Source organism: Apteryx mantelli, chromosome 28 (genome assembly GCF_036417845.1).
Source record: "Apteryx mantelli isolate bAptMan1 chromosome 28, bAptMan1.hap1, whole genome shotgun sequence".
NCBI lineage: Eukaryota > Metazoa > Chordata > Aves > Apterygiformes > Apterygidae > Apteryx > Apteryx mantelli.
This window is the reverse complement of record NC_090005.1, coordinates 6,098,178-6,115,862: the sequence shown is the minus strand read 5'-3', so window position 1 is coordinate 6,115,862 and position 17,685 is coordinate 6,098,178. Positions and strand designations below refer to the sequence as shown.

At 66.2% G+C, this 17,685-nt stretch overlaps 1 protein-coding gene across 1 annotated transcript; it reads right to left on the bottom strand.

Annotated features, from left to right (window-relative positions):
• Positions 1-1,268: 1,268 nt before the first annotated feature.
• C1QL1 (complement C1q like 1) lies at positions 1,269-8,866 on the bottom strand. Its single transcript, XM_067312029.1, has 2 exons — positions 8,209-8,866; positions 1,269-1,497 (listed from the first exon to the last, which is right to left on the bottom strand). Exons 1-2 carry the CDS (start codon positions 8,794-8,796, stop codon positions 1,318-1,320), a joined length of 768 nt encoding a protein of 255 aa, XP_067168130.1. The 5' UTR covers positions 8,797-8,866; the 3' UTR covers positions 1,269-1,317.
• Between the last annotated feature and the right edge of the window lie 8,819 nt (positions 8,867-17,685).

The window sequence follows — 17,685 nt, the reverse complement described above, 5'->3', positions numbered from 1 at the left end:
CCATGGGCTCCCACCAGCCTCAACGCCTCCATGGGCTCCCCACCGGCCCGGCCCCGCTGGCCGTGATGCCTCCATGGGCTCCCTACCAGCCTCGACACCTCCATGGGCTCCCCACTGGCTCAGCCCTGCTGGCCATGATGCCTTCATGGGCTCCCACTGGCCTCGACACCTCCATGGGCTCCCCATGGGCCCGGCCCCGCTGGCCGTGATACCTCTGTGGGCTCCCCACTGGACTGGTCCCACCAGCCATGATGCCTCCATGGGCTCCCGCCAGTTTCAATGCCTCCATGGGCTCCCTGCTGGCCCAGCCCCGCTGATCGCAATGCCTCCATGGGCTCCCACTGGCCTGGTCCCACCAGCCATGATGCCTCCATGGGCTCCCACCAGCCTTGACACCTCCATGGGCTCCCCACGGGCCCGGCCCCGCTGGCCGTGATGCCTCCATGGGCTCCCCACTGGACTGGTCCCACCAGCCATGATGCCTCCATGGGCTCCCGCCAGTCTCAACACCTCCATGGGCTTCCACCGGCCTTGACGCCTCTGTGGGCTCCCTGTTGGCCTGGCATCTGGCAGCCTTGACACCTCCATGGGCTCCCTGCCAGCCCGCACCCACCAGCCTCGATGCCACTGCGGGCTCCCACTGGCCTCAACACCTCTGCAGGCTCCCTGCTGACCCAGCACCCGCTCCGGAGGCGTCCGTCAGCCCTGAGCACCCAAATCGGGCAGGGGTGGAGGCAGCCGTGCGTTCGGCCGGGCCGCTCGGGGACAAGCCGAGCACCCGTCTCGCCGCAGCACCCTCCCGGGCCCCACAGCCCCGGGGCGCTGGGGACAGGCTCATTCGGGATTTGCCCTGGGATGACCCGGGGGGGGGGGGATGCGGGAGGACGTCCGAACGCCACCGGGGCCCACCGTGACGGGCATTGGGGGGGGGGGTCAAAAAAAGACACCAGGCCGGGGAGAGGTCACAGCTCTGCTTTACCATGGATTCGCCCCGCCGTGGGGCAGGAACGCGGCCCCCCCCGGCCCGCCTCCCTCCCACCCCCCCCCCAGCAAGACGACCCCGGCACCGGACGAGGCGGGAGGGCAGCGGGGGCCCATAGGCACGTCCACGCGTCCTGTACATATATATATATATATACGTGCCGGCGGGGCCCCCGGGCGCTGTGGGGCTAAGCGGGGTTGGCAGCCACGGGATGGGCAAGTGGGAAGGAGCAGCATGGGGGTCGGTCCCCTCCCACCCACCCCCCCCCAAAAAACCCACCCTCCCGCCTGCCCCATCCGGCCCCCGGGAGCGGCCGTGGTGGGCCTGGGGGGGCCTCAGTCCGAGTAGATGATGAAGCCCGAGAAGGTGCTGTACTTGTTGTTGTTGCCACCGTGGGCCTTGCCCCCGTCCAGCTTGATGAAGACCTCGTCGCCGGCGTCCAGGTGCAGGATGACGCTGTTGCTGGCGTAGTCGTAGTTCTGGTCGGCGTCCTGCGCGATGGCGCTGGCCCGCACCTGCGCGGGGGGACACCTGTGTCATCCCCGGCACCCCCAGCGGCGCCCCGCGGCCCCACCACGGCCCTGCTTCCATCCCGTGTCCCAAGTCTCTATCTCAGCCCCATGTCCCATGTCCCTGCTTCCATCCCGTGTCCCAAGTCCATATCTCAGCCCCGAGTCCTGTGTCCCTGCTTCCATCCCGTGTCCCAAGTCCATATCTCAGCCCCGAGTCCCGTGTCCCTGCTTCCATCCCGTGTCCCAAGTCCATATCTCAACCCCGTGTCCCATGCCCCTGCTTCCATCCCATGTCCCAAGTCCCTGCCTCAACCCCGTGTCCCTGCCTTGGCCCTGTGTCCCATGTTCCTGCCATGGCCCCATGCCCTGATGTCCCTGCTTCAGCCCCATCTCCTGCGTCCTGGTGTCCCTGTCTCGGTCCCGTGTCCCATGTCCCTGCCTTGGCCTCGTGTCCCTGCCTGGGTCCTGCCACCCCAAGGGGCACCCCCACCCTAGGGCCCCTGCGTCAGCCCCGTACCCCGACGTCACAACCCCATGCCCTGGCCTCCCTGCCTCAGCTCCACGTCCCAGTGTCCCTTCCTCGGCCCTGCGCCCCGTCTCAGCCCCACGCCCTGGCACCCCGTGGGGCACCCCGTGCCGGGATGTCCCTGCCTCGGCCCCCACGCCTGCCACGACGTCCACGCGGGGGTCTCCACCGTCAGAGGCAGGCACGGGGCAGGGATGGGCAGGGACGGAGGATGGAGCAGGGATAGGGGCAGGGGTGGGGGCAGAGCCACGTGTGGGGCCAGCACCCCCACGGCACTGTCCCCTTGCCCCAGCTCTCCCTCCTGTCGATGGCTCCGGGGCATTTTCTTTCACCCTTCATGGGACCAGCCAGCCCACGCTGCCACCCCTGCGCCCCGGGACCTGCGCGGTTTTAGAGGAGAGACCAGCACAGGCCTCGGCAGCCTGCTCCCACACACCTGCGGGACACCCATGGGTGCCCTGGGGCGTGCACCCCACCAGGGTGCTCAGCAGGGTCCCAGCCCACCCATGGGACATGGCGGGCTTGGAGGCCACCTGGCAGCGATGCCCAGCGTGCCGCTGTCATGCTGGCCCCAACCCTGCTCCCTCCTGGGTGCCCCAGTAGAAGGGTGCTGGCTGCCTCGGACCCCCACCCGCGGGTGAATGGGCCCCCGGACAGCACTGGCACAGAGGGCTTGGGGGTCCATCACTGCAGCTCCTCCGAGCATCTCCCAGAGCTTCTCCCTGATCCAGCTTGAGAAAGCTCAGATGTGGGACCGTGGCTCTGGGCTTGGACACAGGACTGCAGCTTGGACATGGGACCATGTTTCAGATGTGGGACCATGGTTCACATGTAGGACCATGGCTCTGGGCTCAGATGTCGGACCTCGGTTCAGATGCGGGACCACGGCTCTGGGCTCGGATGCAGGACCACGGCTCGGATGTGGGACCATGGCTCAGATGTGGGACCATGGCTCGGATGTGGGACCATGGCTCTGGGCTCAGATGTGGGACCATGGCTTGGACATGAGACCATGGTTCAGATGTGGAATGATGGCTCCAGGCTCAGACATGGGACCACAGCTGATACAGGACCACGACTCCAGGCTCAGATGATCCGGGACCATGAATCAGATGCAGGTCCATGGCTCTGCGCTTGGATGCGGGACCATGGCTCAGGTGTGGGACCATGGCTCAGATCTGGGACCACAGCTCTGGGCTCAGATGTGGGACTGCAGCTCCGGGCTTGGACACGGGACCACCGCTCCGGTCTCGGATGCAGGACCGTGACTCGGGACCTGGAGGCAGAGCAGCCGCCCGGCTTATCCCCAAAATTAGACTCGCCAGTCCCCAGCGCCTCTTAAGAAGACCAACCGGGGGCAAGAGAGGTTGCTCTGGCTGCTAAACACTCATCCAGCGCAGGAGGACGAGGGCAGGAGGTCCCGGCAGAGCCCGCAGGGACGCCCGTGCTCAATATATCCATAAAACGCCTGGAAAAGGAGCGACGTCTCCGTAGCTTGCTGATGATACAGAATTATTTGGATAATCAGATCTAACCTCGCTCCGGAGACTTGCAGCAAGGTTTCACAGGCCTGGGTGACAGTGACAAGGCGGCAGGGAAAAAATCCCATGTGAAATGCAAAGCGAGGCGCCGGGGAGAAGATGCTCCTAATTAGAACTGACAAGTCCGGGCTCGAAATTGCCTCTCGCCGCTCGCGGAGCCGTCACGGAGCGGTTGCGGAGGAGCCGCCCGCAAAGCTGCCCCGAGCCTCGGGAAACCTCCCTCCGCCAGCGCCCCGGCTCCCGCGGTCTAAAAGCCGCCGGCGGGGACGGCGCAGCGCCGACCTTTGGGAGTGGATCGATGCTTCTCGCGGGGCCAGGAGCAAACGCCGTTAGGGAAACACCGGGGCCAACGGCAGCAAGCGTCTGGGGTGACGCCGTCGGCGGGTGAAATGAGGGCGGCGCTTCCCCGGGTCCCTTTGTCCCCCTGGAAGCAGTGTCCTCCCTGTCAAGGCACTAGCTCCCGGATCAAGACGCTCCTGGAGGGAGATTGGTGATGCAGAGGCCCACGGTCTCCGCGACCCGGCTCTCCTTGCTTCATCGTCCTCGGCCATCCGAGCTCTTCCTGCGGGGCTACATCCTTCAGCCTTCCAGGGCGAAGGGGCTGCGCCTGTCTGCAGGCAGCTCGCAGCTGTGAACTAGCCCACTGTTCAAATGCTGTTCACTCTGAAACCTACTGATGGCCCACCAGTCTCACAGGGACTGCTCTCACATGCAGAGTTACCCACCGTGCTGTCATCCACAGGCTGCCACCAACACTGTCACCACACTAAAAATCTACCCTTATTTCTACCCCTCTGCCTGGCATTAGCTCTGGAAGCGGCTCCGAGGAGGAAGCCCTAGGGGACACAGCCTGGGCTCAACGGGAGCTGGCAGCGCTCCCTACGGCGCTGGGAGCAAGCGGGTGTCCCCAGGGCTGGGGGTCCCGGCGGGAGCCACCACGTCGGTACCCAGGCTGCGAAGGGTGATCGTCAGCCGCATCCGCCCGCGTCCCACGGGGGTTCCCACCCCTGCAGGCGCGGGATCGGGAGCGGATCCCCGTGGGCTGCTTGTCGCAGTGCCCCAACCTCCAGGGGACGCCGGCAGCCCCGGGGACAGCCGCGTCCCCGCCGCCCCTCGTCTCCAGACCATGCTGGGGAGGTTGCCGCCGTGGCATCCCGGCTCCCGGCAGCGACGGGGAAGGCAGTGCCGGCCCCGCGGAGGAACGGAGCTGCCGCGGCCGAGCGATTTCTCCCTCCGCGTCCGCTTAATTAAGGCTCCGCTTTCCGCGGGGCAGCACGTGGCAGGGGTGGCAGGAGCGTCACCGCGTCGCCCCGGCGTGAAGAAGAGGAGGGTGGGAAGAAGCAGGGAGAAAGAGCTGGAAACCCCCCCCCCACCCAGGTCCCCGCCGGGCAGGGACGGGGCGCTGCCGTCCCTAAGCATCACCGGCAGGGAAAGGGTCCCCCACGGAGCGGAGGCACCCGGGGAACGTCCAGGCTCCCGGCCGGCGCGGCGGAGAGAGCGATTTCATGCAGCCGCCGTCCCCTCCTCCCCGCTCTGCCGCCGGCGCTGGGCCATTCGTCTTCCCTCGTTAAGGAGACGCCTCGTCACCGCGCGCCCGCCAGCCGCGAGCCCTAACTAGCGATGATAAATGACAGGGCCGGAGCCGCCGGCTGTTCCCGAGCCGCCCGGGCACCGCAGAGCTGCTCCGTGCCTCAGTTTACCCACGCGCAGCAATGGGAGAGTTAACGAGCCCCCAAAGCAGCCGGAAAACGCTGAAAGCGCTTTAAAAGCCGACGGTTTTTTTGCATCCCGCAGCAGCCGCAGCCTGGCTCCCGGCCCCGCGCGGGGACCCGCTTTCCCCCCTTGTCACCGCCGCGGGGTTCCCGGAGCCGGCACCCGGAGCAAAAGCCGGAGGCATTTCCCTGTCGGGAGGTACGGAGAAAAACCCTTTTGCAAGCCTGGCGATTCCTCGGTTTTGCCGAAAAAATTCCTACTCGTCTGCGGGCGAGTCCCCCCCCCGACCGCAGGATACGCCGGGTGCCGGGAGGCCGAGTCACCCGCGGAGCCGCTTCCTCGGGTGACGTTCCCACGTGCGTCCCCTCGTTTTGCAGAGCTGCATTGCCCAAAGGGAGAGAAATAAAAGCGAAAAAATCCCTTCCCAAGCCGGCGCCGGCTCCTGGCTGCTCGGATGCTCTGCTCCAGCCCCGGGTGCCCAACGGCATCCGGCGACGGTGCCCCTGGGGACCCCTCCGGTGCTTCTAACGTCTCCCTCGGCTCCTCGGGGCCACCCCTGCGCGGCACCGTGGGGGGTCCCGGGACCTGCAGCCGGCCCCGACGCAGCCAGTGGCCGGCAGTGCCAGGGTGCTGGGTGCGGGGGGTGCTGGGGGCTGGTGCGTGCGGCGTGCAATGGCTCGGGTCTCATCGTGCAGTGGGTGCTGCACCCGGGATCTCGGGGTGTGCAGTGGGTGCTGCCTCTGGGGTCTCCGTTTGTGGGGGGTGCAGTGGGTGCAGTGGGTGCATTGCATGCTGGCTCTGGGGTCTCGGGGTGCAGTGGGTGCAGTGGGTGCTGCCTCTGGGGTCTCTGGTGTGTGTGATGGGCGCAGCGTCTTGTGCATCCGGGGTCTCCAGCACGTGCAGTGGGTGCAGGCTCCGGGGTCTCGGGGTGCAGTGGGTGCAGCGGGTGCTGTGTCTAGGCTCTCAGTGGGTGCAGTGCATGCAGGCTCCGGGGTCTCCAGTGGGTGCAGCGTGGGGTGCGTGCGCAGCGCCTGGATGCCTTTAGGCGCTGCAGTGGGTGCAGCGCGCGTGCCATTTCCGGACAGGCCCGGATCGCCGGCACGCGGCGCGTGGGCGACGGGAGCCAGGCCTCAGTGCACCGCGCGCGCATGCAGCGAGCAAACAGCCCCGGGATCCTCGGCACACGGCACGGGTGCGGAGCACCCGCCCGGGATCAGCAGCACGCACGCGGCACCCGGACACATCCAGACAGCACCCGGACCTGCCGCGTGGGAATATTCGGCACGCCCGGAGCACCCAGTGCACGGGTGCCGGCTCCAGCCGGGCTCCCCGGGGTGCAAGCAGGGAGCGTCGCCCCCCCTGCACCCCAGCAGGCGCCCGCAGCGTTTCCCGCTCACCGTTTGCCTTCCCCGCCGCTCCGACGTAATGCAAATAAGAGTAATTAATGCTAATTAATCATCGGGAGCAGCTCCCGCCCAGTGCGGGGCTCCCCTGGCTCTCATTAAGGCGAGCGCCGCGGCGGTGTCGGCGGGGGGGGCCGCGGCTGGCGGTTCCCGCGCGGGACCTTCGCCTCGGCGGCCCGGCCCGGCTCGACGGTTTATTTGGTGGGAAAGGGAGCGCTCGGCATCTCGTTTTATTTTGGGGGGAAAAAGAAAAAAAAAAAAACAACGTGTTTTTTTTCACCGCGTGACGCAGCGGGGGGGGAAAAATATATATATTAGACGGGGCTCCCGAGCGTGCGATCATCCCCCTGCCCCAAATTCGGGGTAGTGAATGCCAGGTGCAAGGCGAAGGAAGAGGGGGGGAAAATTGGGGGGGAAAATAGCCGGATGGCTAAAGACGCAGCCGGGAGGCAAAGCGTTAAGCCGCCCGGCGCCGGCCCCGGCAATCGCGGCCCCATCCGGAGTTTGCAACTCGGGTCTCGGCTTAAGCAGGCGTCGCTGGGCGCTTAGATGGCCGCGCTGGCTCGAGCGCCCCGGCGGGCCGGGCTCGGCCCCCCCGGGCTTTGCCTAAATAAAAATAATAAAAATAAAAGAAAATAAAACGGATAAAAAAATCAAGCCCACGTCGGTCGGGATGGGAGGGCAGGGGGAGGCGGGTGGGCTCGGGCTCCGGCATCAGGAGCAGGCGGTGGCCGAGGCGATTGCCGTCCTCCGGCCCCCGTGGATCCCCCGCTCCAGGTGCTCTCCCCGCCGCGGCGGAGCGGCGCAGGGATTTTCCAGGGTGGGGGGCCGGTGGGGCTGCAGCCACCGCGGGGGGCAGCACGCCCCCGGGGACACGGCAGGACCCGTCTCCGGAGCTGGGGGAAGGCCAGGGCACCCTGGAGGTGCACCCGGAGCGCGTCTCCAGAGGCGGGAGAAGGACAGGGCACACTGGGGACGCAGCTGGAGTGTGTCTCCATGGCTGGAAGGAAGGACAGGGCACCCCAGGGTGCACCCAAGACGCATCTCTGGAGCTGGGAGAAGGACAGGGCACCCCAGGATGCACCCGAAGCGCATGTCCAGGTCTGGAAGGACAGGGCATCCTGGAGGTGCACCCAGAGCACATCTCCAGGGCCAGGAGAAGGACAGGGCACCCCAGGATGCACCCAAAACGCATCTCCAGAGCTGGGAGAAGGACAGGGCACCCCAGGGTGTATCCAGAGCGCATCTCTGGAGCTGGGAGAAGGACAGGGCACCTCGGGGTGCATCTGGAGCACATCTCCATGGCTGGGAGAAGGACAGGGCACCCCAGGGTGCACCTGGAGCACATCTCCAGGATCAGAAGAAGGACAGGGCACTCCAGGGTGCACCCGGAGCGCATCTCCGGGGCGAGGGAGGCGACGCGGCTGCGGGCGCCCCAGCAGGGGGCCCAGCGGGGCAGGCAGCAGCAGGCAGGCAGGCAGGCAGGCAGGCAGGCAGGCAGGCAGGCGAGCGGCCCAGCGGCGCCCCTTACCTGGCCGTTCTTGCAGAGGTCGGCCCACATGCTGGTGCCGTCGCCGCCGCGCATGAGGACGTGGTAGGTGAAGAAGTAGGTGCCGGCGATGGCGCAGGTGAACTTGCCCGAGGCGGCGTCGTAGCTGTTGCCCAGGTTGGTGACCACGTCGTCGAACTTGAGGATCTCGTAGCCCTCGTGCGGGTTCTTGAGGCCGGCGTAGAAGGCGACGCGGGGCACCGTGGTGTAGGTGGCCATGCTCACCGCTCCCGTGGCCCCGGGACCCGGCAGACCGGGAGGACCCGGACGCCCCGGCTCGCCCCGCGGTCCCGGTGGCCCCGCGGCCCCCGGTGGGCCTGGCTCGCCTGGTGGCCCCGGCGGCCCCGGTTTGCCCGGCCGGCCCGGCTTGCCCTGAGGACCCTGCACCAGGGTGGAGGGCGGCGGGAGCGGGCCGCGCTCGCCCAGTGGGCCGGCGGCGCCGGTGGCGGCGGGCGGCGGGCCGCCGTAGGGCTCGCACACCATGCGGCAGGTGCCCAGCATCTCGTAGCGGCCGTCGGCGCCCGCCGAGCTCACCAGCACCGGGATGAGCACCACCAGCACCAGCACCATCACCACGCCGGCAGCGGCCGCCAGCAAAGTTTTGCGGCCGAGGCTGAGCCGCCGCCCGGCCGGGGCGCGCTGCCGCCCGGCGGCGGGAATGGTGCCGGTGGGGGGGGGGCCGGCGGCGGGCAGGGCGGCGGCGGCGGCGGCGGCGGGGCTCGGCGGCGGCGGCGGCGCCCGCTCCGCTCCGCTCCGCTGGCTCCGGTGCGCCCCGCGCCGCGCGCCCGCCCCGGCCACGCCCCCGGCCACGCCCCCTCGCCGCGCACCGGGCGGGGCGGGGCGGGGCTCGCCGCCCGGGACACGCCCCAGGGCACGCCCCCTCGCCGCGCACCGGGAGGGGAGGGGCGTGGCTCTCCCTCCCGGACACGCCTATGGCCACGCCCACTGCCGCGCGCCAGGAGGGGAGGGGCGGGGGGGGTCTCCGCGCCCGGCCACGCCCCCTCCGAGCCCGCGGAGGTGGTGCGGGGGGGCCGCCCGCCCCGGCCACGCCCACGCCCCCGGCCACGCCCCCTCGGGGCGCCCGTCGCGGGGCCCCGACAGACGCCCCCGCCCGCCCCGGCCGGACTCACCGCCGGGCCCCGGCCCCGCTGCCGCCCGCTTCGCCCCGGTTTCCCCGCCGCCGCCTCCGCCGCTGGGCAACCGCCAGCCCCCAAAATCCCTTTATTAAGCCCAAACCCGACAGTCGCCCCCCTCCGCCGCCTTCGCCCGAGCTCCCGGGTGAATAAAAACCAGCTGGAGCCGCGCTCGGAGAGGCGGCGGCGGGGTCGCGGCGGCGGCGGCGATTGACCGGGGGAAACCTCGGGGCCGCGCGGGCCCGAAGGCGGCGAAGGCGCCGCGGCACCGGCCGGTGCCGCCCGCCGGGATGCAGCGTCGGAAGCCGCCCCGCGCCTTGCTGCAGAGCACCGCCGGGCTCGTGACACGAGTGGCGGCGGGGGACGGGGACGGGGAGGCCGGCGTCCAGGTGGCGAGGAGCCGGGGCAGCGCGGCCGGGGCCCGACGTCTGGCAGATCGGTCACTGGGCAGCGACAGCCGCCTCCAGCACCGGCACGAACCGGAGGCCTCGGCGGCATCTGCGGCTCGAAGGCGGCTCCGAGCGCGGCCGCGGACGGGTTTCTGCAGGGTTTAGCGGCCCCGCGGGGTGCGGCCCCGCCGCTGCCGGCCCAGAGGCGCATTTGGGTGTGCAGAGACACGTGTGCGTGTGCAGAGCCGCATGTACGCGCCGATGCGACGTGCAAACGCTTGTGCAAACACACACGTGTGCACACATATGCAGAGCCGCACATACGCGCCGATGCGGCGTGCAAACGCTTGTGCAAACACGTGCAAACACACACACGCGCACACACACACCCATACGCAGAGCTGCGCGTACGTGCCGATGCCACGTGCACACAAACACTTGTGCAAACACGTGCAAACATGCACGCACACACACACGTTTGCACACACACATAAATATGCATAGCCGCGCATGTGTGCCATTGCAACGTGCACACAAATGCGTGTGCAAACACATGCACACGTGCCAACGTGCGCACACGTATGCACGCCCGCCCGTGGGCACGTGCATAGCCGCACACGGGTGCCAATGCAATAGGCACGCAAGCGCGGGTGCAAGCAGCCGTGCAAACACGCGTGCACACACGCATGTGCCTAGGCAGCTCCCTTGCCCGGCAGCGACTCCGTCCCCACGCAGTGCCGCAGTCCCCGAGCCACCGCTGCCAGTCCCTGCGGCAGCCCTCGGTGGCTTTTGCTTTCCCCTCTCCCTCGGCCTGGAAACGCTCTGGCGCCGGCTCCCGCGCTGCCATGTCATCGCGTGTGCCACCCCTGCACGCAACACCGCGGTGTGGCCCTTTGCACCCGCAAAAGCCGGGGGGACGGGGACGCCCCGGTGCCCAGCTCGGGGTTGTCCCCGCAGGGGCCCCAGGCGGCGAGCGCGGCGCGCTCTAATTAAGCCGTCTTTGCAAGAGCCTCGGAGACTTCGTCGAGGGCTGCTCCGGCGAAGGGAACGTTTCATCATTCCTCGAAGCATCGATTGGCAAATCGATGCCGCTGTCTCGCGGCGCGCGCGCGCTGCGGCGCACGGGGCCGCGCCGACCTCTTTCTTCTCCCCTGCGCTCGCGTGCAGCGCCTCAAATTCAATCAGCGCGCAGAAATCAATTAGCCACTTACGACCCGCGGTTTTAGTTACCGGCGAGCGAGATAAAGATGCCACCGAAAAACACGTTTCATAAGAAGCTCCCAAAGTGGGAGGCAATTATTCCTATTATCTTAACGAGGCTTTTTTGCTTTTTTTTTTTGGCTTTTTGCTTTTTTTTTTTTCCGGTTCAAAAGCCGGTGCCCGGCTGGTGCAGGGCTTCTCGCGCCGCTCGCCGGCCGGGGCCGCAGCGGGGTGGCGGGAGCTGCCCCTTGCACCCGCGGGTGCACCCGCCCGCGGCCTTCCCCCCCCGCGGAGACGAGCCCTGACAGTTCCCCTCCGCGCTGTCACCGGCATGAAAAATAACTCATAATCTGCTACTTCTTCCCTATTTCTTTTCTCTCTCCCCCCCCCCTTCTTGCTTTTTTAATGAGCTCCTAAAAATATGCCTTGCCGCCTTGCCGAGGCGATGGGCTAAATGAGTCACCCCCCCCCGCGGCGCAGTGGGTGCCCCGGGATGGGAGCCGGCCACCCGTGTCCTTGGGGTGCGCTCGGGTGCCGAGGGGTGCGCGGGGTCTCGGCACGGGGCTTTGCAAAGCCGGAGCTAGCGAGCGACCCGTGCGTGTGTGTGCGCACATCTGGGCACCCGAGCACACGCATGCATGTGCACACGCATGTCTGAGAGCCCGTGCACACATACATGCACACCCTGCACACATGCACGGGTGGTTGTGCACGCACATGCATGCACAGGGGTGCAGCCGGCCGTGTGCACACGTGCAAATGTGTGCACACAGGGTCGTGGGCGTGCATGCATGTGTCTACATGTGCACACATGCATGCATGCAGGACTGCATATGTGCAGGTGCATGCATACAGACATGTGCATGCACTCGCGTCCACATACGCATGCATGCACACGCACGCGCAGACACATGCATGCACATTCATGTATATGCACATACATGTGAATGCACGCGCATGCATGCGTGCACACGCGCCCACGTATGAACACAGCATTTTGCGCACGCACACCTGTGTCTATGTGCACACACAGACATGCACATATGCCTATGGATGCACCTACGGCCATGCACACACTCACGTGTCCACATGCACCTGCATGCATGAGTGCACATGCACAGACACATGCACACGCAGTTGTGTGCACGCACATGCACACGAGTGCACACACGTAGACACATGCACACACAGTTGTGTGCATGCATGCGTGTCTGCATGTGCATGTGCATGTGTATGTGCATGCATGAGTGCACATGTGCAGACACATGCACGCACAGTCATGTGCACGCACACGTGTGTCTGCATGCACACGCACGCCTGCACACGCGCACACTCTTGAGCCACCCCGTTTCCAGCAGGACGCTCATCTACCACCAAGGACCCCCAGGCCAGCCCCATCCCAAGCCACCATGTCCCCACGCACGAGGTGCCGGCATCAGAGCTGCCTGGCTGCCCGGAAAGGAGCAAACAAGCAGCAAATCTCCAAAGTGCCAAGTTTGCAAGAAAAGGGGAGGAATTAAAAAAAGAGGTGGGGGGGGAAATAAAATAAAAAAGAAACCCGTGGCCGCGGCTCCATCAGGAGGCTCCCGTTGACGTGAGCAACCGCGCGGCAGCGGTTCCTCCGGAAAGGTTAAGCTAACACCAGCTCCTGCAAAATCAATGCGCAGCGCAAGCCCACGGCTGTTTGCTTTGCATAATTGCGCGGGGAGGTGGGCGGCGGGGAGAGGCCGGGGCGAGCTTTTCGGCGGCGCGATCGATGCGCGCCGGCGAGGGGGGCCAGGGCGGCGGCGGCGGCGAAGGACGAGGGGGTCTCAGCCCCTTTCCGATTCCGCCGCTCGCCGGAGAGCTAATTAAGGCGGATTCGGGGCCTGGCGAGGGCGGCTGGGCCAGGGCCCCGCGGTGCCTCAGTTCCCCCCCCCCAAGGGCGAGTTTCGCCGGGGGCGAAGCGGGCGCCGCAGCGGAGCGGGGCCGGGGTGGGCAGGCGCCAGCGTGTGTGTGTGTGTGTGTGTGCAGGGGTGCACGTGTGCAAGTGCAGGTGTGCATGCATGTGCTTGCATGCACGGGTGCACGGGTGCATGCACAGGTGAGTGCAATGGGGTGTGTGCGCGCCTGTGCTTGTGCGCATGAGTGTGGAGGGTGCATGTGTGCAAGCACAAGTGAGCTTAGGTGTGCAAACATGTGTGTGTGTGTGCAGATGAGTGTAGAGGGACGTGTGTGCATGTGCTTGCGCACATGTGTTTAGAGGTGCAGGCGTGCACGTGCAGGTGAGTGTGTGCGTGCACGCGCTTGTGTGTGTAGAGGTGCGTGTGTGCGTGCACAGACAAGTGCAATGGGGCGTGTGCGTGTGCACATGTGTGTGCATGTGCTTGTGCACGTGTGCGTGTGCAGGAGGGCTTGTGTGCAAGCACAGGTGAGCGTAGGGGTGTGTGTGCATGCATGTGCTTGTGTGCAGGGGTGCACGTGGGCATGCACAGGCGAGTGCAACGGTGCGTACGTGTGCATATATGTGTGCACACACATGTGCACATGTGCGTGAAGGGGTGCACGTGCAGCTGAGCGCAGCCGTGGGTGCGCACAGACATGCCATGTCCATGTGCGTGTGCACACACACGTGCCAGGGAGCAAGACGCCGCGGCCAAACACCCAGCAGACCCCAAACGCGGCCCCGGATGAGCCGCGGTCCTCGGGCGCTTCCGGCCGAGCTTCCCGCAGCCAGCCGGGGTCGGATGCCAGGGAAAAGAGCCCGGGAGGAAACGAGCAGCTAAGGATGATACATCGGCACGTTTGAATGTGACAGCCAGCCGGCACCACGGCCGCCTTCCCGCGGCGAGGCCGGCAGCTCCGTCACGGCTGAGCCGCCAAGCCGGGCCCCCGCGGCGGCGGTGCCGCCGACATCTTCGGGAACGGGAAGCTGTTTGGGCGCCGGAGCCCGTTGCAACGGCGCATTGCTGCATCCGGGCATGGGGGGGGGGGCTGCAAAGCCCCCGCGCGCCCGTGGCGCGTGCCGTCGCGCCCCGCTGCGCCTGCCAGCCTGCATCACGTCACGCGGCGGGTTGGAGCGGCCGCGCGCTGGTCACGGGCTCGGTGCCTCCGGGCGGCGGCGGGAGGTGGGCAGGCGCCGAGGGGGGGCATGGTGGGCATGGGACCCCCCCCCCCGGGTGGCAAGGGGTGCACGGGCCGGAGCAGGGCTGGGAAGAGATACAGGTCTCCCGAGCTCCCGTGTGGGGTCACTGTGCTGGTTCCCGTTGCCTTGCGGGGGCATCCATCCGCCTGCAAATCCATCCTTCCATCCATCCATCCATCCTTCCTTCCTTCCTTCCTTCCTTCCTTCTGTCCATCTACCCATGCAGCCACTCATCCACCTATCTATCCGTGCACCCATGTGTATATCCGTTCATCCACCCACACATCCATGCGGTCATCCACAGATCCTTCTTTCTATGCATCCATCCATCTTCACATCCATGTATCCACATGTCCATCCATGCATCCATCTGCACATGTCCATACATTCATCTGGCCACACATCCATCCATGCATCTATGCACCCATTCATCCACCCATCCATCCGTCCATCCATTCATCCGTCCAGCCAGCCAGCCATCTATCCATCCACCCGTGTGTCCATGCATCCATGCACCCATCCGCACGTGTGCCCATGTATCCATCTGTCCCCACATCCATCCATGCATCCATCCCCATGTGTCCGTGCATCCATCTGTCCCCAAATCCATCCATCCATCTGCACACTCACCCATCTATAAGCCATCAGAGCAAGGCAGCTTGCATTGCTGCTGGGCAGGAGGACCTGACCTGGGAGCCCCCCTGGAGAGCGCTGTCCCTGGTCGCAAGGAGCCTGGCTGTGACCTCCCCCCAGAAATGCAACCACCTCTCCAGACCCCAGCCCTGGCCGCATCCAGGCACTTTGCATCGATTCCCATCCCATCCGGGCATACATGGCCCCTGGAGCTGCAGGAGCTCAGCCCCCACCGTGCAAAGCTCGTGGATGGCTCAACATGCACATATTGTCCCATCGGTGCCAGAGGGTCCCTCCCTGCCCAGGCCAGCATCTCCTCCATTCCTGGGAAAGGCCATCGCGACCATCTCGTTGGGAGACAGGAGCAATTAAATGAAGGAATTAATGCAGAGTTGTCCAGGCTATTGACATCTGGGGAGAGACACAGGGTGGCACCTGGGTGATGTAGCCGGCCTACATCAGTCCAGGAGCAGGGGAAGGTGGCACAGATTGATCCCGAGGTGGAGATAATCCCGGCAGGACTCAGCTCCCAGTGTTGGGCTGGAGACAAAATGGGCTCAAACACTGCAGGGTTTGGGGGTCCCAGCGCCCATCCCAGGGCATTGAAGGGGAGGAGAAGTCACTCGCTGGGTGTCCATGGCCCATGTCCAGGCATTGCGAGGGTGCAGCCCGGGGCACCCAGGGACAGGGCTCACAGACACATGCTGGAGGACAGCTTGTGGCACCAGCCTGGGCTTCTGGCGGGATAAAATGGAAGAGAAAACTGAGGCACAGAGCAGGGCAGGGCCTTGGCCAGGACAGCATGGACCCAGCCAGCACTGGGCTCCCACGTCCCTGCAGACTGCCTCGGTCACGGGCCTGTCCTGGGCCACCCATGTATCCATCATGCAGCAGGTGAGGAAGGAGCCCAGCTGAGCTTGGGTGCTCAAAGGAGAAACATCTCCAGCTGGAAGCTTGTGCAGCTGTTCGGAGAGGACCTGGGGAGGTGGTGCTGGCTGGCTGGCAACCAGAAAGTTGGCTTGGCTAGCCAACGGCCAGCTGGTGGCCAGGTGGCTAGCTGACTAGCAGCCAGCAGCTGTTTGGTTGGATGGCTGGTAGGCTCATTGCACACTCGGCTGGGGACTTGACCAGAGAACTGGCCAGTTGGCTGCCTGGCTAGCCAGACAGCTAGATGGCCATTTGGCTGGCTAGTAGAGGGCTGGCCAGCTGGTAGGCTTGAAGGCCTACTAGATGGTTGATCATCTGGCTATTTGGCTAGCTGAGTGGTTGGCTGGTTGGGTAGCTGCTAGATGGTAGATTAGCCAGCTGGTTGGCTGGCTGGCCAGGTGGCTAGCTAGCTGGTTGGCTTGCTGGTCAGTTGGCTGGTTGGTTGACTGGTTGACTAGCTGGCTGATTGGCTGGGTGGCCAGTTGGCTAGCTAGTTGGCTGGTTGGCTAGCTGGTTGGCTGGTTGGCTGGCTGACTTGCTTGCTGGTTGGCTCATTGGCTAGTTGGCCAGTTGGCTGGTTGGTCAGTTGGCTAGTTAACCGGTTGGCTGGCTGGGTGGCTTGCTGGTTGGCTCGTTGGCTAGTTGGCCAGATGACTGGCCAGCCAGGTGGCTAGCTAGCTGGCTGCTTGACTAGCTAGCCAGTTGGCTTGCTGGCCAGCTGGCTAGCTAGGTAGCTGGTTGACTACCTGGCCAGTTGACTAGCTGTCTGGTCAGTTGGCTAAGAGGCTGGTTGGCTGGCTAGCTGGCCAGCTGGGCGGCCCATCAGGTGGTGAGGTGGCCAGCTGGCTAGCTGCTTGCTGGCCACCCAGCTGGCTGAGCCCCCGGCTCCGGTGCCCAGCGACACTCCCGCTCGGATGGGATGTGCCAGCACGTCCGCACCCTCGCAGGACCGACCCTCGGCCCCCATGGGGGACACACACCCACCCAGGCCACCTCATCCCATGGGACCTCCCGGCCCGCTGGCCCCGGGGCTGTGGCAGGAGCCGGGATGCGCCTGGCTCCGGGGCGGCACGTCCTCCGCGCGCTCCCCCCGCAAGCGCCGGCCACGTCGCCCGGCCTCTAATTAACGATGTCTCGGGCTCAGCGGGGCCCGAGCACCCTCCCGCCGGTGTGCAATTAAGGGCTGGCGACACCACGACTTAATTAGAGGCCGGCTGACGAGGACGGGAGCTGACTGACGGAAAATCACCGCTCTCCCCACCGAGGGGGGGACTGGGGAGGCCACCGAGGAGCAGAGCCAGCCCCCGTCCCCACCAAGGGGGACACGCCAGCCCGGCGGGTCCCAGGACGCCTGGGTCCTCGCCGGGCGCCGGGGCTCTCGGGGACCCGGAGCTGGTGCTGATTTCATTCGGCGCGACGGAATCAGGGCCGGAGCCGTTTCCTCGGAGCGGTTTCATCGCCCGAACGTGACGGCAATGCCCAACGCGGGCTGCGGGCCGCCGGCCGCCCCGGCGCCGCGCCGTGTTTACCCGCGTGTCAATCAGGCGCGGGGACGCGGCTGCCTAATTTCGCTCCCTTCCCTGGGGGCCCCGGCACACGGACGCAGAGTCCGAATCAAGGTTACTCATAATCCTGTGGCACACAGAGACGCCGAGAGCACATATATTAAAGTCACGCATTGATTTATTTTCGCTGGTGCCTCCTCCCCTGCCTGCTCGGCGGCGGCGCGGGCAGGGCTCCTGCGGCAGCCGGTGTCGGGGGGGCGGGATGGGGACGTGGGGTGGCGGGACAGGGACATGGGGGGGCAGGATGGGGACGTTGGGTGATGGGATGAGGTCGTTGGTGATGGGACAGGGACGTGGGGTGGCGGGACAGGGACATCAGTTGATGGGATGGGGATGCTGGGTGATGGGACAGGGACATGGGGTGGCAGGACGGGGACATCAGGTGATGGGATGGGGACATTGGGTGATGGGATGGGGATGTTGGGTGATGGGACAGGGACATGGGGTGGCAGGACGGGGACGTCAGGTGATGGGATGGGGACATTGGG